Here is a 26,485-nt window from a genome sequence, read left to right as displayed (position 1 = left end):
GCCAAAGTATTCAAGAAGTCTTTAACCACCATGGCTCTCTCTTTCCAGCATGATGAATAATAAAATAGGTTTAAACACTTATTCAAATGTAACCATGTCAGTAGAGTCCTCTTGTACTACTGTTCCATATAAAAACATTGCAGATGACGTGAATACTGTTCAACTGGTTATCAGAGTCTGTTGTGCTCAAACAATACCCCCCAAATGCCTGTATTATATATGGCAAATGGTATCTTAGCACCCAGAAGCTGTTGGACACTAACTTTTGTATGCCGCATTTACATTTTGAAGAAGCCAGACCAAAGCATTGAACGTTCCTACAAGTGACACTACTACTCTTTACAGGTATTTCCTCACTCATGTAGCAAGTTCAGTGCAGATTGACCATGTGCTGCTGTAGCAGAGGTAGTAACATTCACCATGGGTTTTGCTGTTTCTAGCATAATATTGCACTTTTGTAATATCTTATTCAAGGATCTCAAAGAACCATTATTTGAGCCTCAAAATGTCCATCACAGTAGGTCATCTTTGCTGTACTTTGTGAACAAGTTAGAAGTGTGGCAGGATCACTTAGGAGTGAAGCATGTCTGTAACACATCTGTGTTCATACTTGTGCTTAGGCATACTCTGAGAACGAAAAAAGGTGCTTTTAAAGTCATCGCAGTATTTACAAATTGCATGTACTTATGCAATCAGTATGATACGCAGTTTAGGAAGATACATTCTGGGCTTTCCTAAAACACACACGTCAATAAATGGGCTGAGCTTTTAGTAAACTATGTTGCATACTTTTCCCAGTCTGTCATTGCAAGTTACATGAAACACCAAAGTATCAACCTTGTGTAATCCCAATGGATTTCAGAGTTGCAGCAGAGATAACACAACGCAGCAAGACCTATTCCCACCTGCGAGACCTGAAGGCAGTCATTTCCAGGGAACACAGCTCACGGCATTTGCACTTGGCAATGCGCAGCAGCTGACAGAGTGAGCAGGGATCAGGTCTGTAGGTTTAGCCAGGAAAGAGGAGCATACAAAATTGTTTTGCTAAGAACAACAAAATTAAGTAACTTGCAGGCTTGACTTAGCAAAAAACTTTGAAGGTGAAAAGAAACCAGTCTCAGCCTACGAAGGTGAGGACAACTTAATTCCCTGAATCTCTTGTAATTCCAGGCCTGGAAACACGTAACCACTCACCCTGACTTTGCCTGGTAAAGAAAGATTAATTTAGCCCCAAGAAAATTCCAGGATATCAGTAAGATACAACACACAGGAGAGTCCTGTCAACAAAACCTACTTGCTCTGCAACAGCTCGCTCAGCACACAGCACAGCTTGGCGAGTGCTGGTAATCCAATGCTGACTAAAGTCTTTTTGATGTGATTTAAAGCAATGAAGTCCAAATTATGGCAAAGATGGATCTGCAACTCTTTAAAATAATTGTTCAAAAGTATGTAAGGGAGAGAGGAAGGAAAAAATTAACAAATTTCCCTGAGGACATTAAGCCTATTACATTGGTCACATTTAAGCTACACATTTACAGACTCTAGAACCAGTACTTTAAAAATCTACTGTCATTTCTAAATGTGGAAAGCAAATTTGAAGCAGGGTGTTTATGCCAACTTCTATTTCACTGAGTAACCTGTCCCATCTGACCTAAATTAGGATTTATGGAAGCACCATGTCAACCACTAGATTGGTGCCTCTAATAGCACTTCAATACTGCACGGGGTCATAGAGGCTTTGTGGAAAACGAAAAAGAAAAAAACCCCAGAGACAGACTTATCTTACGACTATTTAAGCTCTTGGAGCTGCACAATGGATATGATCATTTTGCTTGGGCCAGGAAAATCCCTTGTACATGTCAACATGTCAAAAGGTAGTGCACGAGGAGGACAGTTCAGGGACAAAATGATACGACACTGGGTATATCTTTGTTGTGGCATTGACTTAGTATAGGTGATCACAGGTGAACGTACACTGTGCAGTGGTCTGAACGCCAGTCACCCCCATAGCCACCTTGCTGCTTTATTGCATGAAAAATCAGCTTCTCATGCACCCGCGAGCTGCTGTTGGCTGAGCCACACTCTGACATTCTCAGAGAGAATTACAGCACATTTTGTACATCCTGTCAGCGCTCCCTTTGGTAATGGCAGAGAAACCAATTTGTCCACACTTGGGATCTCAGCCCATGACCCCACATCCGCAGACTACTGCAGACTCAGGGAGAGGCCAGTGAGCTCTGGTGCAAAGCAGGTTTATTAGGTAAGAAGTCTGTGTATGTTGATGAGAGTTTTGTTTAGGCTAAGCACCAGCTCAGTTAACAAAGGAGAAAAGTTCATAGCTCTGCTTCATCTCATTAGCAGCAAAGCAACATCTACTGCTGCTGTGGGGTAACACACTGAACAGATGGAACAAGTGCTTGTTTCATCCAGTTGCTATGAACTACCCCTATTGATGAGCACCGAAGAGCGAACCTAAGCCAAGACGCTTTAGGGGTCTGTGCATCCCTCCACTCAAGCTGCTCCTCGTCTCAGCATCCCCCTGGGCACCATACCCAGCTGCAGCTACATCCTGCTCTCCTGCATCATGGGCAGCAGCAGCTGGTCACACCTGGGCACATCTCCTTAAAGAAGGATGTGTTCTCCTCCTTCCTCAGCCTGGCTTCAGCTTGGAAGGAGAATCCGAGTACCACAAAAAAAGGATTTTTAAAACATGAAGAATATGTGAGGCCCAAAACACCACAGGGTCACCAAACGCCACAGAAGGCAGAGAGCGGTGAAGATCCCAAGCAAATGCTCCTCCAGTCAAGAAACACTTCTGATCACATCTGTTGCCAAGTCTCAAACTTCCAGCAAGAGAATAAGCAACAACTTGTTTTTCCTACAAGAAACAAGAGAATATATGTTGCTATTGTGAAGTTCACTACCAAGTAGTTGTGCCGGGGGAAAAAGAATAAAACATAAACAGAAGAATGTCAGTGGAGTTGTTAATTGTTGTTTATTCCAGCTTAACACGCTGGGCTAAACCAGGAGAAACACAGGCAAGTAGATACAGAGTCACTGGTTCTGGAAACAATTAATGCATTATTTGATTTACATTGGTAATCCTTTACTATTAAATAAAAACTGTTAATAGGAGTAAAAGTATGCTCATAAATCTCCCAAAAAGAATCAAACCCACCCACTATAAACATGAAACCAGGGAATAAGAAATAGATGCAACTTTTTAAATTTCAATTTTAAGCCTTTGTCAGCTTCCTCACTTTCCTTCGCTTGTTCTCTTCAGTTTGGATTACAAGTAGGTATACAAACAATAAATATGTTTATAGGAGAAAGGGGTAATTTTTAAAGCAACCAGCTTCAAGAGATGCTGATTTATTTATTTTTTTAACACTACTAGCTTTGCCTGCATGCCATAACTCAGTCCAACAGATTTAACTTGCAGGAAGTTACACAAAAATTAAGAGAGAATGTATGATTATAATGGGGTCTGGAGAGCCACTACAATGCACTCAATACACAGAGTCCAAATCTGTGTGCAAAAGCCACATTTGAGAACATACAGATTAGCTTAGCTCTACAAAACCCTCTGTCTTCCTTCCCTTTACCATCGGGACAATGAGAAGCCCATGTCATTTGGGAAGGTACAATGGTAAGATCTCTCCGCCACATCGTCCCATCTTCAGAAGCAAAGGTGCATCGGCCCTTCCGCTGCCCGTATCGATGACTGACGTGCAAAAAGCCCAGAAAGTGTGTGCAGCAAAGCAGGGTCTGGGGAAATCATCCCACTCCGGCTGCTGCCTGGCTCCTCCGTGTCCTGGCCGCATCCCCAGCCTGGCCGAGGGCTGCTGGCCCACCCGCCTGCACGGCGGCACAGGCACCTCCTCAAGGAACCATTAGGCCTGTCCTGGTCCAACCCAGAAGTCAAGTTCCCCTGGTTTGGCTTCTCCCTCAGGAGAGGGATAACACCACCCCACCCGGAATCTCCCAGCTACCAGGCAAAGCGCATGTGGAGACCAGCCTGTTCCAAGCGATGCTTCCAGGCTAGGTGTAAAGCGCACGTGATTTGCTATTATCACGTACGTGAGGGCAGCAAGTTATGAGCGTGTTCATGTTCCTATTACACTCCCCGTCATGCTGGGAGTTTCTCCACGGTCTGACGATGCAGATCACCGTGGGCACGATGGCCAACCTGGGAGTTAGCACTCCCATTCGCGCTGCCTGCCCTCACATTTGGGATGCATTTGAAATACCAGTCCTGCAGAATAAAATGCCAGCTAATATTATTTTTGGCCTAGCAGCAACAGAGTTGATCTCTGGAAACGCTGGCTTGAGCCTATGCAACTTTGTGATCCCACTGAAGAACTAGAGGTCCATCTGTTCCAAATCAATGTTTGGCTTATGGAATGCTGGAATTTATCAGACCGGTGCAGGGGTGAGCACTGCAGGGGAGCAATAAGCTTTTCCATCTACACCGTCATATGGTACCGATTATCTCTCAGTACAGCATAAAACATAATAATAACCAGATTTATGACCAACATACTGCAACCTGTTTCCCCTGCCACCTCCTCCTCTTCCAGCATTTTGTCATTAACCCCACAAAATGTTTGCTGTTTGTTTCCTTCTGTAGGGCACCAAGGAGCCAGCAGCGACTTACTACTATAAAATGGCTATAATATTTTTCATTGGATGGAATTGCATTTTGAATGTGGCTTCAGTGACCACGGATTGAATGATGCACTAGATCTCCCTGGGCTCTATCCTTTTAAAAAGGAGACTAGGCAGGCTGGAGATGTGCAAACCCTTCAGCATCCTCTACACACAGATATTATCAAATGCTTTCTTTCCAACAGCTCACTTGACACTCAGTGCTCAGACCTAAGTTAATGGCGGCATTTTTATCCCAATTATCTAAAAAGCAAGTAGAACTAGAGTGGAAAACAAGGACCTGCCCTCAAGTTATAACCAAATCCAGCAGCCACACAGGCTCGTGTCTGGGAACCATCTGACACCAGCCACTTTCAGAGGCAGGATACACATGGCCATGCATTTGATCCACCATCCCTACACGTCTGGGACACTAGAAGAGCAAGAAGTGAAAAATCACCCAGCATGCAGGGTTCAAGGTGAGACCCAGCAAGGCTAGAGCAGGCAGAGCCCGCCAACTGCTCAAAAGCCCCGTGCTGCATGCAGGGGTAACTGGGGCTACACCAGGTAAAATAGGGCAGACTCAGGTCTCAGCTGGATGTTGTGGCACTCCCAAAGCCAACTCCAATAATAATGCCCGATACAGGAATGCCATCTTTCACCTAAGCCTTTCAAAGCAACCTACTCCAACCACTGCCAGCCTTGTCTCCCCAGGAGGGTACACGAGACCTAGAAAAGCAGAAAGGCTGAAGGACCTTTCAGAAAGCACCCACACAGCCAGTGAAGAAACTGCAAATACAACACAGGGATCTTGAACGTAGGCTCTTGTTCTTAATCACTGGGGCCCCAGCCACATCAAGGTAGCAGAAATCCTGCCCAGCATACACTGAAAAGCAATAACCAAACTTGGGAGCATTCAGGAAATTCTAGATGCACAAGTCTGGGCCACTGCCATCTGCAAGATCCTGGAGGTACCAATAAGATGTAAGATCACAAACCATCTGGAAAAATATGGGCTGATGAAAACTACTTTGCTTAGCTCCAAGAAAGCTAAAGCACCTGACAAATATGGTGGCTTTCCCGACCCCACCCCCCCCTTTTTTTTTTTTTTTTTTTTTTTTGGAGGAAAAGATCCATAGGCTTAAGAGGCTTAAAGTGACGAACATGACATAAAAGAATGCCTCAAATTGCTCAAGGTATGGCAGAGATGTGAATCTGGGCAAAGTGGTTCAAACTAAGCAGGAACTGAACCAAACCATCAACCCCAAACTGCAACAAGCTAAAATAAATGGATTTTTGCGGTTTCTAATGCCTTCTTTCTGCCCCTGTTTAAATCCCCTCTACGACTGCAGTGTAGTTCCATAAGATTCACTTATGCACACACGCACATGCATCTGGTAAGCTGTTGTAGCTTGTCTGTTCTTCAAAACACCCTCAACTTGATCATTTTCTTAGTATAAAGTATTCTGGCCAACAGCCCAGTCTTAACCCTGCTTCTGCTGCAGGATCATCACCCTGCCTGAAGCACACACAGCCAAAAATAGTAAAAACTAAATGAGATAACAGGAGCTGAGGACATGTCAATTTTCCAATGCATATAGGAGGCATCTTCAAACTGTCAGAGACAGATCATGGATCCACCCTTACAGTTCTTAAACTGTAGCCCTTCACAGCTGTAAAAGCTAACACTTCAGTTAATATTACATAAACGTTGACATAAGAGTGTAAATCAAATAAGCTTATAAGTCAACAAGGAGACAGAAAAAATAAACACCCCATAAAGCAAAAATATTTTGTGAGGGATAAGACTTACACAGCAAATGCCTGACTCAATGGCAAAAAACAAAACTTGCAAATCACAATGTTACAGAGCAGAGGAGGATTGCATGCAGGGGACCTGGAGCTGTCACCTGGTCTGCCCCCTCACCCACAGTCAGAGGCAAGAGTGCCTGTGCCATTGGGAGCTGTAGCAGCAGTACAACCGGCTGGTGGTGTAAGGCAAGTTTTCAGAAGTAATAAAAATCTTACATTACATCAACTGATGTATGTGGAAAAAACAGAAATGTTTTAGGGAGCACCAACACTTCTTCAGATCTGTCAGACCTCACAGCCTTGCCCAGGCCAGCTTTCCAGGTTTCTTTAATGTGCTTTTAACCTCCACAACCTCCTCTGCCAGCACAAGCTAGAGAACTTTTTCTACTATTTAAGCTGAATATTTTTTTACTGGTATTTAAGCTCATTATTTCCTGCCTTGTCCAGTATGGTCTGTTCCCTTAACCATCTTGCACACAGGTGAAAATTGTTATTAAGTCCTGCTTCAGTTTTATTCTACTTTGGTTAAGAAACCAAATTTTCCAATTTTCATCCTTTTGAGGGATGTTGGAATGGCAACTCTGATTCAAGCCAGAAAGTCCCACCAGTATCTTATCCTGGTATTAGCTCACAAAGGGTGAGTAGGAGAACAGTAAGCAAGGAGCGCAAGGGCAGACAAGCACACAGCAGTAACTTCCCTCCTGCTCCCGTGGGCCCTCCATCCGTGGGCCCAGCATTTCCAGAGTCAGGGGTGGTATTATTTTTATAACCCTTGAATGGCTGTAATCCATGAATTTACCTCATCACTTCTGAAACCAGGTACTCTTTCAGCATACTTAATGCACTGTAGAAATCAGTTCCGCCATTTAATTGCACATATCTAATTACGTGTAAGAGGTGCCTATTTTGTGTATTTTGCATTTGCTTCCTGACTTCATTACGTGTCCTCTAGTGCCTGTATTAGGACAGAGTGAGCCACCACGCCCAATTAATCTTCTCAGTCGTTCATGACATTGCAAATCTCTAGAGCTGTCTCTTTTCCAGACTGAAGTCCCAGTCCATTTTTCTTCATATGGAAGTCTCTGATTATCCTCATACTCCTGCCACCTGTCTCCTTTTTCCTTCAACACTCAGGATCCAATTAATGCAGACAATGGCATAACGATGTCATTTCTTGTATCTATTTTTCTTCTCTTGGGAGATAATTCTTCTCTTGTCTACAGTGCTGGACTCTATGATCTTAAAGGTCTTTTCCAACCTAAATGATTCCATGATTTGCTTTTTTTTTTTTGTCAGCTGCTGAGCACTGAAGCGAATGCCCTCTGTCTTTCTGCAAGGTAGTGACTCCATCTTTGGAAAACCGTCTGCAGCCTCTTGCTTTCATTCCTACTGCTCTTGGTATTAATGCCCCCAGACCTAGCAGGAGCTGTGCATGCACACTAATTCTGGATGTAACCAAAGGCATGCAAGCTGCTTGTGCCCTCACCAGCATGCCACTGCAGCATCCTTGGGGGGGGTGGGTGGGGGTGGGGGTGGGGCGGGGGGCACGGGGCAGGGGGGAGGTGCACCCAGCCTCAGTTTTAAGCACTAAGGAGCTCACCACATTCACAAACAGTCTGCCCAGAGGTTAGATATCATTGTCATTAGAAATGCGAGCAGGGGGTTGAATTCTGTTTCAGTTGTTGGCTCATCATTCCTTAGAAATTCTTACAACTGACATTAACACTGTTAACCTGTGTGTGAGCTGCCACTTGAAAGCCCAGGAAAGGTGTGACTGGCAAAAGAGTACGTGGGGAACTCTGCACTGTCCGTTATTAACACACTGCAGCACAATTTTCTTGCAACATATTTCCTTCAAGCACTCTGTGTCATGGGAGAGTGCTCTGAAGAAGAGGTAGCTCTGAAGAAAAGCTATCTTTTCGTATTTTCCATGTTTTATATATTAAATTTCCAGTTCCAACGCCTACATAACTAACATAAAATTTCCCAACTACGTATATTAATATTTTCCAACTTTTCCCACTATTTTCAAAACATCACATTTGAAAAAATAAGATTTGAATGGGCCCTTTGTAGTGTGTAGGAATCACAGAAGTCCAATAACTGCAAGGTTTATGTAATATCTGAAATATGAACAACGCTGTCCCCTGCGTAATGAGCCAGCCTGCATTTCTTCAGTGTATTTAGAATGAGTCACATAAATCTCCTGTGCTGCACATGTGTCCCTGCTCAAAGAATTTCCCCAAGAATGCTAGTTGAGGATTTCCAGGAAATTACAATAGTTTGAATGAATTTAGAAATAGTCACATCCTTGAACATATCATTACTACTTCAGAAAGGAAACTGAGCAATACATTAAAAAACGTTCAATATATTGTATTTGATTAATGCAAGGTCACAGCATTCAGCACTTCAAAACCCAGATTGTTCACTCATGTTTGCAACGTAATTTTATGAAACTAAAGTTTTATCATTAATTCTACTAAATAACTATTTCAAATATTAAACCTGGAATTTAAAATATTTCGGAAATAATATAATTATATCCCTTTTACGAGTGGATACTTCTACTACTTGACCACTGAAAAAGTAAACAAATATTTTATCAATAAAAGTTGATATTTGAGGGACCTGAAGTTATACAATATTAGATTACATTTTAAGAGACTGCAAATTAATTTATTCAGTTAGCTACTCCTTGGAATCAAAGTGGCCCACTGAAGGGCTGGGCTGTAAACAGCTCATGACCACCAGCAAGCAGTTAGAGGCACACAAATTCACGTTACAGGGAGCTGCTCAGTGCAAGCAAGAGGCTCACAACCCAACCTGAAATATTTACTTCAAGGAGGAGTATCAGACCCATCTTGCAGTGTATCGCCCACCTCCCCCACAGTCTCACAAAACCAGCTTTCTTGCACTTGAAAACAAATACCCGCCCTTGATGAAAGCAGAAAACATGAAACAACCCAGGGAAAAGGTGAGATAGGATCCAACCCCACCCAGAGCACTGGGGATCTCATTGTGTTGTGCCTCCAAGGAGCTTTGCATCCAGACTGGAACACGCTGACCTGAGGGTCCTGGCCTTGTGTATCTTGTAAGTCAACTGAAGCAATAATATCATGATAATGAAGAAGGAGACACAGATCTGCCCTTGACCAACCCAGCAGGCTAAGAAAGAGTCTTAGGTATTAGCACGTGCTCACCCAAAGGCTTGCACGGCAGAGTCCGACCTGTGGCACGTGTGCTTTGTTGCACCCAACGCTCCACGACTGTTAACGCAGCTCCGTAACTTACAGCCTGGAGCTGGGCCACATGGGCCTGGCCTGCCAGCCCTGCAGACACAGCCAGAGGAACTGCCAGCCCTAGTCAACACCCACATCCCTTCAGCCCAGCGTGACCTTTTCCAGACAGCTTGGGGTTCATTCCCCATGACAGACAATCCTCACCTTAACCTTCGTGGGAGTCTGGGCTGGGTGAGGGCTGTACTACATCCCTGAAGGAAAATCATAGAATTGGTTCGGTTGGAAAAGACCTTTAAGATCATTGAATCCAACCATTAACCCAGGACTGCCAAGTCCACCACTAAACCATGTCCTTAAGTTCCACATCTACATGCCTGTTAAATACCTCTGAGTATGGTGACTCAGTCACTTCCCGAGGAGATTTCAAAACAGTGCAATTTGTAAATTATATTGTTTTATAAAATTAACGTTCCTCCCCATCCACGAACTCTGCACTAGAGGATCTTTGCTACCCATTTGCTTGAGCCCCGAGAGGACTTCCCGTGTAGTGTTCAATTTCTCATAATCCGAAAGGCTCAGCCCTCTTACCTTCAATAACACACTGATCGGGGATAGGAATTTTCCTCCCCATCTCTGTGACATATGCTTTCACTTTACCCAGGTTTTCCTTCAAGTGCAAGTAGAGCTTGTCCTGGTATTCCACAGGGCTCGTCACTGCCTCCGGGCTTCCTTCGAGGGCCTTTTCTTTAGCAGATTCTGGCAGATTTGCTGATTCTGGGTAATCGATACTTTGGCGTGAAACCACGGAATTTCCCAGTTGCATTGCTTCAGTATCAACACTAAAAGGCAATTTATCATTTTCTTGGCTAATGTAGATCTCTGTGAAGGAGATACCAGCAGTTATCTCCCCATTCTCCTCGTCCTGGCCGCTCTCTGAGTTAACCCCCTTCGTGCGGACTGCATGCAAAGCGAGGCTTTTGGACCTGGAAGGCGATGAAGGAAAGGAAAAATGTTTTGGAATAGGGGTAAGACACAAAAATCACCCAAATGCGTGCTCTTCCATGTTACCCCTGTGCAGCTGGCTCAGAGCTGAGCATGGGACTCACTCAGCCCGAAGCAAGTACCTTTTGGTAAATACGCATGTCAAAAGCAAAACTCAAGCCGCAGATTTAATAAGTAAATGAAACTAAATAATATCCATGTATCACAACATCTGCGTGCCATGGAGGGAGCGAGTCAACCTATCTGCAAGAAACTTATAACCCCAGGACTGGAGTGTAAGCTTTATTGATCACATCATAAAAATGACATCCAGCAGCCATTTAACTGAACCAAGATTCAGCCTCCAGTTCTTCACTGCCCTGTACCGATATGCCGAGGATGAAGTTAAGCCTCTGGAAGAGGAAGAAAGGTCGAAGTGGAGTGACAAGGGCAAATACTGGAGCAGGAAGAGAAAAACTCTGCCGTGCACAGGCAGCCTAAGCGGACCATGAGTGCGTGTTGCTGCCTCAGCCCTTATCTCACCCAGGTCCCGGGAGAGGCGCACTCATCTCACACAGCACACGGGCAAAACCAGATTCAAACATTTGATATGTCTTGCTAGCAACAATACACAAGAAAGGTCTCTGTATCTTCCTTTCCAGTAATATCTGTATGCAAATATTTTCCTATTCTTTGTGCTGTTTTAGGGCACAGAAGAGATTAAATAATTTAGAAAGTTCTTATCCAGCCTTTGAATGCATGGATATGAGACTTGGCTAAAATTAGACTTATGATGCCCATAGGTATCATGGAAGCAAACCAAATTCTCAATGCTTAGATAAAACTTTATTACAAAGCTGATATTCATGAAAATCACTCACACATTTTACAGAACCATACCTGTTAAATCTCATATCCTTCCTTTCTTCTTTAGAAACCTGGCCTAAACTGTATCTCCGCACTGAGCCAGGAGTACTGTTGTCAACATTTATTTTCTCTTCAAAAGCCTGTATTTTAACTTGAAGTTTTTCATCTTCTTCATTTCCATTCATAACAGATTTGAAATCATCCAGTGGTACAGGGGATTCTGTTTCAGCATCATTTTCCATTCTGAGGAAGCAGAAAGCAGAGATTTAACTCTGGCACACTGTGTCCATAGTGATGCTGATGCTGCATTTCTGCCTGTGACCTGTATTACATATTCAGTAAAATAATTACGTTTCAGCAGAGATTCTCTTAGAGCTTGACTAATCATTTTCAGAAACATCATCTAGACCAATGTCTCTGTCAGATGGATCAGAAACATTGAACATCTCTGACAATATGGGATTAGAAACTATGTGCCGTATCTGCATAAGCAAAACCCAATTCTTTCCCCAATAGTCTCATGACAAAAGGTTTTTCAACTGAACTTAAACCATTTTCTCAGGCTTGCTAAACAGCAACTTATAACGTTTTTTCCATAAACCGAAGGTCAAGCTAGTTCAGAGTTTATATAAGTCTGTGGTTTTAAAGTTTTGACAAAAGTACATGCAGTTCCCACCAATGACCGTACTCCGAGTAAGAAAGTATCTTTCAAAACTCAGCACATGGACAGAAACAGACTCAGCAAAAGTTCTAAGCAACGTGACTGGAGTTCAGCAAAAGAGAAAGAGAAAATGAAGAATTAAAATGAACTCTGAGGGCTGCAGGACAAAGCTGTTTTGTTTTAAATTTGATTGCTATGTTAGTCTTAGAATATGTAACCTTTTAATGCAAAATTCAAAGATAACTTTAAAATAAATTGAAGGGAAGCTGTTGATTTTTAAGACCAAAGCCCTAGGGCACAGCAGAAACCTTATGCAGAAGGTCCCAGGATGAAAGGTGCACCACCCAGGGCAAGGGAGGCACACTGATGTCACACCCCGCTCCTAGTGCAGCTGTTTCCCTGCTCAAACCCACGCTTCCTAGACCAAAGTTTGCCGTCCAAGTGCTGGATTCCCCAAAACAGGGCTTCTGAAAATAGTTTGCTGGGTTTCTGCGCAGCTCACAGCAAGACTCAGCTCCTCCAAATATTGGGCCGTTTGCCAGAAAACTAAACTTTGAGTATCTGTACTCTCCCTTGAAGATGCTGCTTGGCCTTTATGCACCAGGAGCAGGACTGAATTTCCCAGGGAATCACCAGCAAACTGTGGCAAAAGCACTCCTGCTCCTTCCCCTCTTCTTGAGGGAGGTGCCTTCTGCTGGGGATTTGTATGTTACCATTTACTCCTGCAACTATAGCATAACTGGACCAAAAAATCATGAAGGCAGTACAAAGACACTCAGAAATTTCTTACAGAATTAAGGGGTATTTGACAGTATTTGCTTTCTAAGCTCTACCCACAGCTCTATAACAAGCTCATTCTGCTTCTGACCATTTTTTTTGTGTTTTCTTTTCCTGACAAACATCTGAAGAGCTAAATCTGTAAAATACGGATACAGAAAGCCACAAATGATAGTTTTAACATCGCATGTTCAAAGCAGCAGTCTCAACAAGTCATGCTCACAGTTGGGAAGCCTGTCACAAACTCCTGCAAATTACCAATTGTGGGAAGAAAAAAGATGTTTAAAAAAAACAACCACAAATACTGCATCAGAAAATGCACGTTTTCATTTGTTTTGATAAAGGCAGTTCAGGGTATTTCTCAGGGGAGTTGGCGAGTTTTATCTTGCTTTGTTTTTAATTTAGGCAAGATCTCATAATAACGCTGTGGAAGACTTTGAAAAAAAAAATTCTTCTGTAATAAAGAACTTTGGTATGACCTTTACTAACAAATCTTCCTGGAGATGTGAGACAAGATTTAATTTATGAGGAAGCTGCCACTCCAATGTAACTCTCAACACTGCTCCCATTGTGGGAATTAAGCACTGAGAAAAATGTCTGTTACGTACGTAAATACATATAGAGCCCTATGGCTACAGAAAGGATTTATGGACTGATGAGGTTTATGAATGACAGACCCAAACCCGCAAGCCTTGGTGATGTCTGGAGGCCTTTGGTAACTGCACCTTTTCATCCAGCATGCTCTCGCTGAGCTCCGATGGCTTTATGAAGGCAATACCAGAAAACGCTTCTGCTAAAGAAACATGTTAACAAATCCTATTTGCTGTACGAAAAGCAGCACTAAGTTAGTGCGTACAGGGCTTATCGCTGCCTGGTGCTCCTCAAGCCACCACCTCAGTCTTGACCCTGTTGGTGCCTGGGATTTCAGAGCAACTGCGAGCACTGCGGGAGGGAGGCAGAGGACTCGGCCCTGGGCATGCCCCCACAGATCACTCGCTCTCACGTGTACCCACTTTGCGCTTGCATCAATTCCCAGGAAGCCAAAAGCACATACCCCAAGCGAAACGTTCAATGAAGCCTCCACCCCACACCCAACGGGATGCCTGGCAGGCCTTCCTGCTGCCCTCCCCTTCCAGCAACAGTAAAATAAACTATTGTTTGCAATCTTGGCAAGAGACATTCGGCACATTGCTGAGGTTGCTGGAGCAGGATCAGCTTACACCAAAGCTCAGGCTTGTTTTCAAGAGGAAAAGGATGCACAAACCTATTGAGAAATCATAAGGATCTGGCTTGCAAAGATGGTGCTGTGCTACTCATCGCTTCGCTCCTTTTAAATTCTCTGTAGAAAGAGACCTAAATATACAGGTCAGCAATTCAAGAGTGATACATTAATTTGAAGAGCCTTTCTCCAGACCACCAGCACCATTATCAACATCACCAGTCAGGTGCTTCAAGTGGGAAAAAGAGCATACACGAATAGGAATTACTAAAAATACACTTGAGACGGGATTGCTTCCAGAGCTTCAACTCTGTCCTTGTGGCTCGCCAGTGTACAGATATAATCACCTCCTCAAATACAACAGACATGCAGGTCTGAAAGGCAAGTGGTGGATAGCGAGATGGCGATCTCAAAACCTCTGGCTCACTGTTGGGAAGGCCATCAAGAACTTCCAAATCTTGCCAGGAACAATCATGGAAACATCATCAGCCAGGTAACATTCAAGGCTGAGGTGCCACAGGGAGCTGGAGGCTGCACCCCAGCACTTCACACGCCATGCCGCTCACCATGGTGGAGGACAAAACATTTTACTAGGTGATGCTGGCAGATGCAGGCAGTGGTGTGTGCTGCCTGGCCTGCCAGGCAGGACGTGGAGTGGCAAGGGGAGTGGACACTTCACGCAGACAGGCTTCTTGGTGCCTGCACTGAATTAAATCACGCTATAGTCCCTTCCCAATATTGGAAATTCTTAGAGGCTAATATAGCTCTCTTCACCACTAAAAATGTTGATTTAAAAAAGGACAAACACTGTAGAAAATGAATGGTAAAGGAATGCTTAATGATGTCTTGTGCTACACCTACTCTCTGCTTTAAGGAGAAAAGAATTTCATCCAGCCACTACACTGAAATGAGTAGCACGGGTATAGCCTGTTATGCTCAGTTCTTACCCAGAATGAGGACTTGGAAGTGTCATTAAATTTTCTTTCTTTACTTTCTTGCCTTCTTTTAACTGACCATGCTATACTTCTAGGTTGGACTAGTCCATTAAAACCCTGTATGTGTTCTTAAAAACACCTCTGAGACTAAATAACTTGCGTTTTAGTGACAGTAAGGGGCAACAGAGCATCACATGGTTTTAATTATACTCTCCACTAACTGCATGTAAAATTCCCTGTGTCAAACAACTCCAGGCCAGCTATCGCTCTAAAGAAATCAGTTTCTTCTTATGTAAACACAAGATTCTGGAAGGAATGGTTATAATCCAGCCACACATTTAAAAATCCCATTTTCCTTTCACAGAACAAATACTTTGGATTGCTGCTCTTCAAAAAACACTGCAGTTCAGTAACAGCAGCAGCTCTGAAGCTAGGAGGGCATTTCTGTGTTGACAAGTGGACCGGTCCCACTTATGCTAGTACAAGTCAGAATAAACTCTGCTTAAATAGTGGAGAATGCTCATTTTAGCCTTAATTGCTGTGCCACAGTTGTTCTTGTCCAATTTGGCTGATGATTTGTTTGATACAGGCCTGAAATGTGAAACCAAATAACTAAAAAAGCATAATTGTGAAAAATCAAATCAGTGTTTTGCTGTGATCTCTCACAGCTACATTGAGATAACAAGATGATGGCAACTGCAAGTAACCAGGTTCACAGAGGATTAGGCAGGGGCAATAAAATAATTTTTTCTAAAAAATTTAAGAACATAAAAATCAAGCAGCAGTTGGAGAATAAGGAATAATTTCAGAAAGGTTTGTTTGAAAGGGTCCAGGCCCTGCCACTGGCTCAAGACAGCTGTGTGCAAGGCAGACCCCGCTGCAGCAGACATGTCCCAGGACACTGTTCCTTACCCAGAGGAGCATCAGGAACAGGTTTTCTTTCCCATCGCCTCTGGCTACACTCATGCCTGCCTCACAGCGAGCACAGCTGCATCACAGGGACTGTCCTGTCTCATAAAAGCATCAATTTATCCACAGAAATGTTAAAAGCTGGTAACAACAAAACAAATAGTGTGGAGAAAAGTCTATTTTAAGTTCCTTCCACTGCAGACATAAGACCAAACTCTGCCCTTCTTTAAACCAAAATTAACTCTGAGCGGCTCCACTGCAGCCCTGGGATAAGGTTTCCATGGCCCGCCCCTCTACCACCCTCCAGAGTCTAGCCCCCTGACCCCATGGCACCTTTCACGCTCTGAAGACAGCAGTTGCATTTTCATTTGCTTATATGCATGGCTGTGTTCAAACTTGTCACTCAGAAGCAAATACAACTTAAACAAGCAAACAGCCAAAGCCTTTTTCTTTCATGCCTAGTATCATCAGTAGAGGTTTTTTTCCTGAAGGAAAATAAGGTTATTTCCTGAAAAATCCACTGAAAAAATAGTATAATTTCCTCTCTTCTTCTCCCCCAGACTCTCCACCCAAACAGTATTTTGCATCTGTAACCACACTCATGCAGATAACAAAGCTTCTGCTCCTCAGCAAAACAAATGGGACTTTCAGAGAGAAATGGGGAAACACAGCAACAACACTTTAATGAAAACCTTTTCTTGTCGTTTACTGGTTTTTATCAGCTCTAGAGATAAATGTTAAGCACAGAAGATAATAAGGAATAGGAACATCATAACATTTTAGCAAATAAAGTAATTTTTCTACCGTAAAGCAAGGGACCATGATGGGCTCTGTGAATAATTATTATGCTTTGTTACTGAAGCCTCAGTCCCTGTCCTGCTTCACTGCAGTTCCCAGAATACGTGACATCCTTCTGGTCCCCTTCACTAAGTGACATCTGGCATGCTCTTCTTCACAGCTGAAGCTGGCTGGTTTGGAAGACATGTATGTCACTGCATGCTCATGTTCCTCTCTCCACTTACGCTTTTTCACTATCTTCAATGAAACTTTTCATAAAAGAAGTGCTGAGGGGCTCCTTTTCAGCTAAAGTTTCTGCCACCAGGTGAAGTTTGGACATTTCTTGGGGCCTGGTTGTAAAACAAGGGACTATATCAGGGTTCCTGTCCATTTTAATTTTTAACTCTCTCCAGGATACCAACTCATTGTTTCTTGAATTACTTCAATGTTTTGGCTCCAACTCTACAAGTCTGTCTCCACAGTTGTCCTTCACGGTTATGAGTTTTCTGACATCTGCATTAATTGTTTTCAAATAATTACTATTCCTTTGTGCCCTCGTGGCCTATTTTAGTATACACAATGCTAATTATAAGTCTCTCCCTAATTAAAAGTGACTACCACTATATGTTTAAATAACACTTACATTCTTGCTGTGACAAATGCAGCAATGCTCCCAATGCTTTAACCTTAGGATACACATTTGAAAGAAGCTGAGTGAGCAGAACATCTTTTTGGACAAGCTTGAGAAAATTTTTTCAGACTTTTTTTAGCAACCTTTATCAGGGAGCTACTCCAGTCATTGTTCTCATCAGCTTCAGCAGTTATCGTCTAGAATAAACTCAAAGATGATTGTGTAGCCTGATTTCACCAATGTATTTTTAACTGAAGCTTTTGAGGTCGCCTTAGTCTACTTATCTGAGACATGGCTTTCTTGCTATACATTAAGTGCTAAAACTTTAAGAGCTTCTTTATTCTTCAGTGCAAAATGACGCAATTTCTATTGAATGACATTCATACATCATTCATGCCTAGTAGCATGAATCTGGTGCCTGCAGTGCACCTATAGCTCTTACTGCCACCCTTTAATTACAGATTTCTGCCTTAGTGTCAATCATACTTATGCTTGCATTTGAAACACATACTGCAAGTTACTTCTACAAGTAGGGATGTTGCCTATCAGGTGTCTGTGAACAGCTTCGTGTGCTTACCTAACTCTATAAATAACACAATCCAGTGGCTGAGTGAGTACATACGGGAATGATACAAGAGGGATATCCAAGATCGATATGAAAATGGCAGTGTAGCAAGTTATAGGAACTGCAGTACATCTTACTTTCAGCTGATTGTTCATTCATTGCAACTTGAACGTATTTAATATAAATTTATGCTGCCTCACACAGCCATGGAGATGACTGTGGCTTTATTGTACAAAAACTAGTTTTACCTGGCTCCTGCCGTGTTGTCGCTTTCTAGCTGTCGGACCAGGAGCTTGGCTATGGTGGTGAAACTGTTGCTCATGCGGTAGATATCTCTGCTCTGGGTACCCAAGATGCTCAAGAAGGTGTCAGTGAGACTCTTAATTTCCAGCAAAAGAATATGGTGAAATGAGTGCTCCATGTTGGCCAGCTGGTTCACCAAATACATCAGGCATATTCTGGCTTGCTCCTAGACAACACAAGGAGGTAAGAACAATTGCAAACAAATTAATTCATTGTTTGCTTGTGCAAGGGAGGTTTGCGTGTGTGCTGCTGATTAAAACATTGTCACTGGGGAATAGTGACTACCCTGTGATAACTAACAAAAACGCAACTGCATCAAATGCAGAGTTTATTTTTCTGTACTATTGACATTACTTTTCTTCCTCTTGGTATTACTTAACCCAGCCTAACTTCAGCACAGCTTGTCTCCTAAATCCTAGAGTCAGAGTCCCTAATGCCTCTTTGAAGGGCCCTGTGCATTGCTCTAGGGTGGCAGATCAGCCTGGCTCAGTAACCAGAGCTCCAGCAGCAAACCTAGCTCCCCTTTCATCTTTGATGGGACTAACCAAGCTGCTTCACCTCCCTACACCCAGTTTCTGTGCCCTTTCTTGACTTTATTCTGCGCTGTTTGTGGCAGGTAAGCTCTCTTGTAAGTGACAAATCACTCATGCTGCTCCAGGACACAGGGTCTCTTTCTCGTGCCTGTACCCAAACCCGTTGCACATCGAGCTCACACAGGTATTAGCACAGACACAAACGTGTTATAAACTGCCAACAGACCCTGTGGCTCAGGTCTGCACTGCTATGAGGCACTGCATGACCCACAACCAACTGCGGTTGTGCATCTTTATTAGCCTTGTCTTGTTCATGGGCTAATGTCCTGATTTTGCTTTGTCCATGTCACACTCCACTCCATAACTGCAAACAATCAAGGGTCACCAGGCAATTGCAGTGAATTCTGCACATGCCATTAGCTGTCACAAATACTTTACCAGGAGTGAAGATCTATTTTTCAGACCATAAAACGTTTCCTAGTCACAACTTCCTTTCTGGACCTGTTGGGTGTTGCTGATGTGCTATATTTAGCAGTGTCACCTAAGAGCCTGTTGTCACTGGTGCTACCCAGGCTGAGCGCCACTCCTCTTGCACAGCATCAGCAGAGGAGCGAGGCACTGCGAGACTATCACCATCCCTTCTCACTAGTGGTGGGAGGTTAAAGCACCTCGTAAATCACAGGGCTTCTCTCCTTTCATAGCGATTCATTTAGGAGCAACACTAAGATTAGACCCATGACTAACATTGCAACAAAGAGAAATGAGATTTTGTTTTAAGATCTCATCACACACGATAAGGTGCTGTCTGGCAAGCTGTATCAATCACTGCCTACACACTGAAGTCTGACATGCCCTCTGTAGCCAAAGTTTTTGCTAGCCAGTTCTTCAGGGGGATGTGATCTCGTCAATTTCTCAGCGAGATCACATCCTCCACAAATTAGGATTAAAGAGGCTGTTTCAGATCACAGTATTAAACATGCAAATATTTTCTAGCACAGATACTTTATCATCTCTGCTTGGCAAAGATACAAAATTCCAGTTCCAACTATTTCTGTATGTACACGTACAAATCCACATACTAAAACAGAAACCCCAAAGGTGAAGAAATGCATTAGGGTTCCTCTGTTTTATTATAATTATCCTAAGTGTAGTAGATTCCACAGTCCTAAAAATATCTAAGTGGGAAAAGCAGCAGAGATTGCGGCAATTAACTCAGGAGCTCTTATCAGATCCTCCACTGGGGTAACCACGTACGGCTCTGTTCAGTGAAACCCACTTGGTACTCAGCAGATTGTTACAGAAATTGGGAGATATTTTGCTTTTAGAGCCTGTGCAGAAATGCAAGCAAATGCAAAAATAAAAAGTTCTTTCCTTCTTCCCAAGGGTTAGCAGAAAAGGAGGGGAAGTAGTGTGCCACACACGTACTCCAAACACTGTGGGGCAATAGGATTATTACCTCTTCTCTTCTGGGACCTCGTAACAGGAGAGAAAAAATTGCTGAAAGTTTGATTCCAAATACAGCTGGGCCATAAAAATACACTGGGGACTTCAGCAGAATGCAGCCTGAGCATCACAAGCAAGATATTTTTGAAGAAAAAGTCAATTTATTTCAAACAAAAGAGGATCTGCTATACTGTGCCATGACAGAGATAAATGAGGAAAGCATATCAGACAAATTGCTTCCCTTCAGCCATATGGGGAAAAACTACAGCTACATCCTCGATGGGCTGGATGGTGTGACGGAATGAGCATTTTCCTCAATGGCTTGAAAGGGGTTGACTTTTTGGTGCATATTCACTAGTTTATTTGGAAGACAATCCTCCCTCCAAGAGATAAACACAGGCTCAATTAACATTTAAAACACATTTTTGTTTCCTAAACAAACTGTGCAGCAGACCTAACTGGAAGAGAAGTTTTGACCATTTTCATGTCACTTTGATCCAGCTGGAGTGTCTCCAGCCATGCTGAAATGCTGCTACTCGCCTGGAGTGAGGTAAAAGAACAATAAACTCTACTGAGTAATATAATATGTAACTGTTGTACAAAACAAAATTAAACCAAAATAGCTCAACATGAAAGCAGTCATTATCCCTGCCACAATTTTTATCCAAAAATTTTCAGAAAGCCTATTTGGATGTATATAACCCATTGTCATTTTTAACAATGCTTATTTTATGTATTCATATATTTTTTCATAAGCATCCCTTGCATTTTATGGCATTTCATCTGCCAGTATGTGAAGATCTAAAATACAAGCAATAAGGTGTGGCAAAGTATTTTGCTTTAGCTTAAGATCAGGCTCAGAAAACTACAAAGAGATCACAGGCTTTCAGAAGTAACTCCAATTTCCAGTTGGTCCAAAACTTACAGTTATTGGGGGAGAAAAAAATAATAAAACATTCAACTGACCTATGCCCTGAGATGGTGTTTTGCTTTGCACAAATTTACGGTTGAGGGACAAGTTCTGATTTCAGCTTCACCCGTGAGACTGTCACTGACATCATCAGAAGTGCCGTGTATAAACAAGGGGGCAACCTTTAAAATAAAGGGATCTGTTTTCAACCAAACCTCTTGTCTCTCCAGAGGGCTGTCTGAACTGCCAAGGTGGAGAGAGCAGCTCAGTGAAAGCATATGAGGTTGCTTCTATAAGCCAGCAGAGAGGGTTTTCTATTCATATCTACAATCCATACCATAAAGGGCCAAGCCTCAATCCTTGCTGCCTCTTTTCCCCAAGTAAACCTCCCAGTGAAATAAAATATCAACAAATAAAATTCCAACACTACCATTGTCGTTTCATTTCCCATTTGTTTTGCTTGGCCGGGAAGGGGATGCAGATTCACATCTAACTAAGACCTAGCAGCATATCTGTAGCATGGCTCCATTACAGGAAAAGGGAGAGAAGTGACAACAGCGGTTTTCAGGAAGGCATTGCCGCAGTGGGCTGCAAGATGAGACCATCAGCAGTGCACATGTCTGCAGGGACCCTTTTGCTGCTTGCACATTTCTACTTGGACCTGATCTAAATAAATTAACTGGCTGCAGTAATGCTTGTAACTTAGCAGTTAAATTTATAGATCAGAGCATTATTTTAATTCTTTCTTGTGGGTGCATTCATCGTTATATACTAAGACTTTAAGATCCATCCAGCTTTTATGATGCCAGATGTGTTTCTGCTTATTTTATTGCAGGCTGAAGGCTGATTGTCTGCACTGCTGTCAGTGATGCCCCATACATCAGAGAAACCTATGGCATTTTTTTTCCTTTCAAGTAGTTTGACCTGCATGGGAGCATCCAGAGACACGACCCATCTCTTGGCTTTCAACAGGATGGGGGCAAAATCTGTACAAAGAACCAATGGAGTAAAGCAAACAAAACCTTACAAGGGAAAAGGAGGGCTATGAGAGATCCACAGTGTTGCTAAACACGCAAGAGCCACAAGGACCCTTCAGTCACCACATCTGGTCTGATGCAATCCCAGGCAATTGTGGACCAATGAATGTCCCACCAAAGTAGCTTCTTACAGCCCCACAAAACTGCAGGTCACAAAGCACTCAGGTTCCCTGAAATAAAATAAAAACCCCTTAGGTAATTCCTTAGGTAAAAAGACAAAATCCACAAGTAGAAAGTGAGAGAGAGATCATCAGTTACATTGTCTGTGAAGGAAGAAGGAACTTGCTATGTGAAAACGCCCAGGTTAGGTGGGGCAGCAGACCGCATCCTACATCACAAGAGGCAAAAGCCCTATGAAACAAAAGCACTCCACAAGGACAAACAGGAAACTTTTAAGCCTCCCCTGCTGCAGCATAAGTTTTGCACCCAAAATGTGACTTGCCTTTGCTCCAGCATGCAATGCCCAGTCACCACCCAAGCACATTTTAAGGCTCTTTCTGCATCATATATTCCTGAGGGAATAACTGAACTGGCAGCATGGCACTGCCAGAAGCACGTCCAAACCCTTCGAGGGCACCAGTGACACAAATGTACCATTTCCCACAAGGAAAGGCAGCAGGCACTTAGCCTTTCTAGCAGAGAGCAGTGGTGCTGGCAGGGCAGAGGCAGCTGCCAGACCACTCATGGGCAGGGCTGGGACGCCAGGGCACTGCAGACAGTGCCCGAGACCTACTTGCTCCTCAGGCTGCCCCAAAGCTCCTCTATATTGTGCTTGGACCTCTCCTCACCCGGAAAGCTTGCCTTCATTTTCTCACCAAGATGTTCTCCCTGGCTTGATGCACAGTGTTGACAAGCCTTTTTCTGCCAGCCTGGCTCCTCTGCCCAGCACAAAGGAGACAGAACAGTGTGGGGACAACCCTCTGGAGAAGATCCAGTGCCGAGGTTTCACAGGGCACGTAACCTGCGTCCAGGTGACAGCATTGTGCAAGCCTGGCACTGGTGTCAGGGGCCTCATGGACTGATACAGCTCAAAGACAGAAATAAAATGAAGTTACAGGAGCACTGATAACTACTTAGACACTTCAATCGGGACAGATCTTCTGTAATTCAGAATTATTCGGCTTTCTATCTTTTTAGAAAGCAAAACGATGAGGAAAGCAGCCATTCGTTTCACATTGGCAAGTTCACCTCTACCACCCTTTCTGTGTTGCTTTTTTCAATGTTTTTGAGTATCTGGTGAAAGGTCTCCCGGATGTCACTAAAGCAAAGCCCACTACAAACAAAAGAAAAGCGTGCCATCTCTGCAAACAGGCAGCGCTCGTGGCGACAGAGTGGGCTGGAATGCAGTCTGCTGCTAAGTCAGCAGCCTGCAGCTTCTTCGAAAAATAAGACATATGACACAGGACACAACGCCAGTTACTCAACACTTACGAGAGAGACTAGAGATTAATTATTCAATGTAGGCTTGCCCAGGCTGTATATGTAACACTTGGTAGCTACGTGCATCTGCACAAGCCAATAGATTTAAAAAAATAGAAGGAGAAAATGCTCTGCAAGTCATTTCTTTGTGAACTTTGCTATAGCCTGTAATTTCCAACAATATATGAAACACCACAAGTCCAGTTGGTTCCTTGCTTATTCTTGGTATCAGTATAAAACAATAGCAACAAAAGGCAAAATAAATTTGTATCACAGAAAAGGAGCTTCAGAGACACTCGCATAGGAAAAGCTGGTTCAACGCACTAAAATACAGAATCCAAATTAAATCCTTCTGATCCCAGCTGTGCTCATTTGAGGATTAGCTAGTTATAAGCTGTAAAGCTTCTAGGAGATGTTGACTATTAAGTACTAAATGCAGAATTAAGCGTGGTCACCTACAGTTCTTATAAAAGTAAATCTTGCTGGGGGGGATGTAAGTAAACAAGGAGAGAACAAGCAGCTTAATTTGGCTCAGTCTTCGACGTGATTTTTGGCTTCTCCACCCCCCCACCCCCACAACAGAAATCAGATTTATAAAGTCAAACCAAATCTGGTTTTGATTCTTACAAGATTAATTTCATTTAAAATGAATATCAAGTTCAAGATCTGTAGAAATAGCAAGTATATGTCTTCCTGTGCAGTACCTACAACGATCAGACATCCATCACCCAGCCAATACACACTCCAAACTAAGCAGCAGAGGAGAAAGGATTGGCCTTATTGCAACAAGTGCAACGAGGCTTGCACGGACCCCATCCGCACCAGTGAACAGGAGTGTGGAGGGGCTGCTGCCGCCCCTCTGCTCCTGCCCCACATGGCTTCTCCCTGCCTCCCACCAGGCTCCCCAACTCCACAATATCCATTTAAATCAGCGCTACTCTCTCACCTAAGAGTATTACCAGAACAATTCTGAATTATTAAAAAGGTTGTGCAAAGGGAAATTTCACTTTAAACTTCCTTGCATTTCTCACGTGTCTTGTTTTACCTTCAGCAACATGTAGCAGGGCACAACACACACCTGCGATGGGTTTGCCTGATGTGCCTACACTGGGTCAGGCAATATGCTTCAAGTTGTACCACTGATCCTTCATCACCCAGCAGAGCTGTTGCCCAAACGCACTGACAGCTGCTGGCAATCTGCAGCACAAGGCACAGAGCCTAATCCGCCCCCCAACAACCCTCACTCCCGAGATTTAAGGGACTAACTTTGGTTAGGGGCCAGAAGAAGCTATTTTCTCTGGAGACAAAAGCCTCTCTGGAGATTCTCCAATGACCACTATCATTGATGAGAGCACATCGTTATCTGTATCTGCAGAAGTAAATCGAAGAACTATCATCTTAAGGCAGAAGATGAATATATGGAGGATTTTTCCCTGCACAGCAAAACAATGCAACTTCTCCCCTTTTCCCTCTGAACTGGCCTCTGGCAGAGTCAAAGGAAGGACAACCAAAAAGTCTGACTCAAAGGCAAAACCTACAGTAAAATATCTAGCCTTTATGCAGACAAACTCCAGTTGACTTAGTGCAAGTTTTGCCTCAAGGATTGCTGAAAGGACACAGAAACTGCAGGATTCGGCTCTTTGCCGAAATAAATTATCCAGGTTACTGTATGGCAGGCATCAGTGCCACACTCCAGCAAATAGATTTATTACACGGGATTCATTTTCTGCTATATAATCGAGTTTTGTCACAGTCATAAAAATTTGAATTATTTACCAGAAAACTCTTTGAGCTCAGGAGAACATTATTTTTGTTTTTACAGAACTGTGATTTGAGGTGGAAAGAAAATGTCTATTAACAGTGGTGGAAGACACATAAGCTCATACCTGGGAATGACAATAAAATCTCATTAAAAATCATCATGTGTCATAAGGAAGTCTAATCAGTTTGGTGTCCTCAGGACACCCAAGGTCTCAAGCAATCGGGTAGTTTAGAAGCTCATGGTGGTAATCTCCTCCAGGCTGTATTTTTAGGAACTGGGGATAGCAGCAGGGTAAGCTGGGTCTTTTTGGGGTCTAAGGCATGTCCCTGTCCCAGCAGGACAGAGTAACATCGGATCTTCATGAGTGGCATCCCTTGCTGCTGGGGACACAGGGATCCTTAGGCTGCTCATCAGAGCTGGTATTTGGGGAGCGCAGAGGGCTCTGGGGCCTGACAGCTGCCTGACATTTTCTGTACACACAGTGTGTTTGAGACTGTTCACAGCACCTGGATTATGTGAACGTTGCTCCTGCATCCAGACAGGCACAGTTATGACTAAAGCAAAAACTTCAGGGCAAATTCATTATACTGCCATGAAACTCCCTTAATTTTTTTAGGAGTTTGTCACTGTAAATCCTTTTTAGGCATAATGTTCACGTTGGGTCAGATCCCAAACAAAGATGTTCCTGTGATGAAGCTTGAGCCCGGCATCACCACTGAGCATTTTCTTTATGAAGACATTCGTCAGAAGTATACAATTAACTACAGCTACAAAGCCAAAGTATCTGGATTACACTACATGAAGAATTTTGTCTTTCACTACATGATTACAACTTTCCTGAAGGCTATATGCATCTAAAATAAGATAACATACAAAGGGTGTGCAAAATACATTTTTCCTTTTCTCTGCATTTCATTGCACGTATAGGTATGCTGCAACCTCGCTTAGCTAAGCCCCTGGAATAACGGGAGTCTTGTGCTTTTACCAGATGGGAGGTTTGGCCATCCATAAAAGGATAATTCATATAAACAGAACCCATACAGGCACAGAAAGAG

General features: G+C 43.2%; 1 protein-coding gene across 3 annotated transcripts in view; it reads right to left on the bottom strand.

Moving 5' to 3' along the window:
* VEPH1 (ventricular zone expressed PH domain containing 1) overlaps positions 1-26,485 on the bottom strand; it is a 101,987-nt gene that overhangs the window by 43,324 nt on the left and 32,178 nt on the right. For all 3 annotated transcript variants that reach the window (XR_008749431.1, XR_008749432.1, XM_055817354.1), the window contains exons 8-10: positions 18,272-18,492; positions 11,583-11,792; positions 10,290-10,684 (exon numbers count right to left, since the gene is read on the bottom strand). Coding sequence is in view for 1 of the 3 variants with exons in the window: in XM_055817354.1 (XP_055673329.1) it covers positions 10,290-10,684; positions 11,583-11,792; positions 18,272-18,492 (826 nt within the window). In the remaining 2 variants the exon portion in view is untranslated. The remainder of the gene's footprint in view (positions 1-10,289; positions 10,685-11,582; positions 11,793-18,271; positions 18,493-26,485) is intronic.

The sequence above is a fragment of the Falco peregrinus genome, chromosome 12, assembly GCF_023634155.1.
Source record: "Falco peregrinus isolate bFalPer1 chromosome 12, bFalPer1.pri, whole genome shotgun sequence".
Classification (NCBI taxonomy): Eukaryota; Metazoa; Chordata; class Aves; order Falconiformes; family Falconidae; genus Falco; species Falco peregrinus.
The sequence above is the reverse complement of the archived record's forward strand: the minus strand, read 5'-3'. Positions and strand labels throughout refer to the sequence as shown.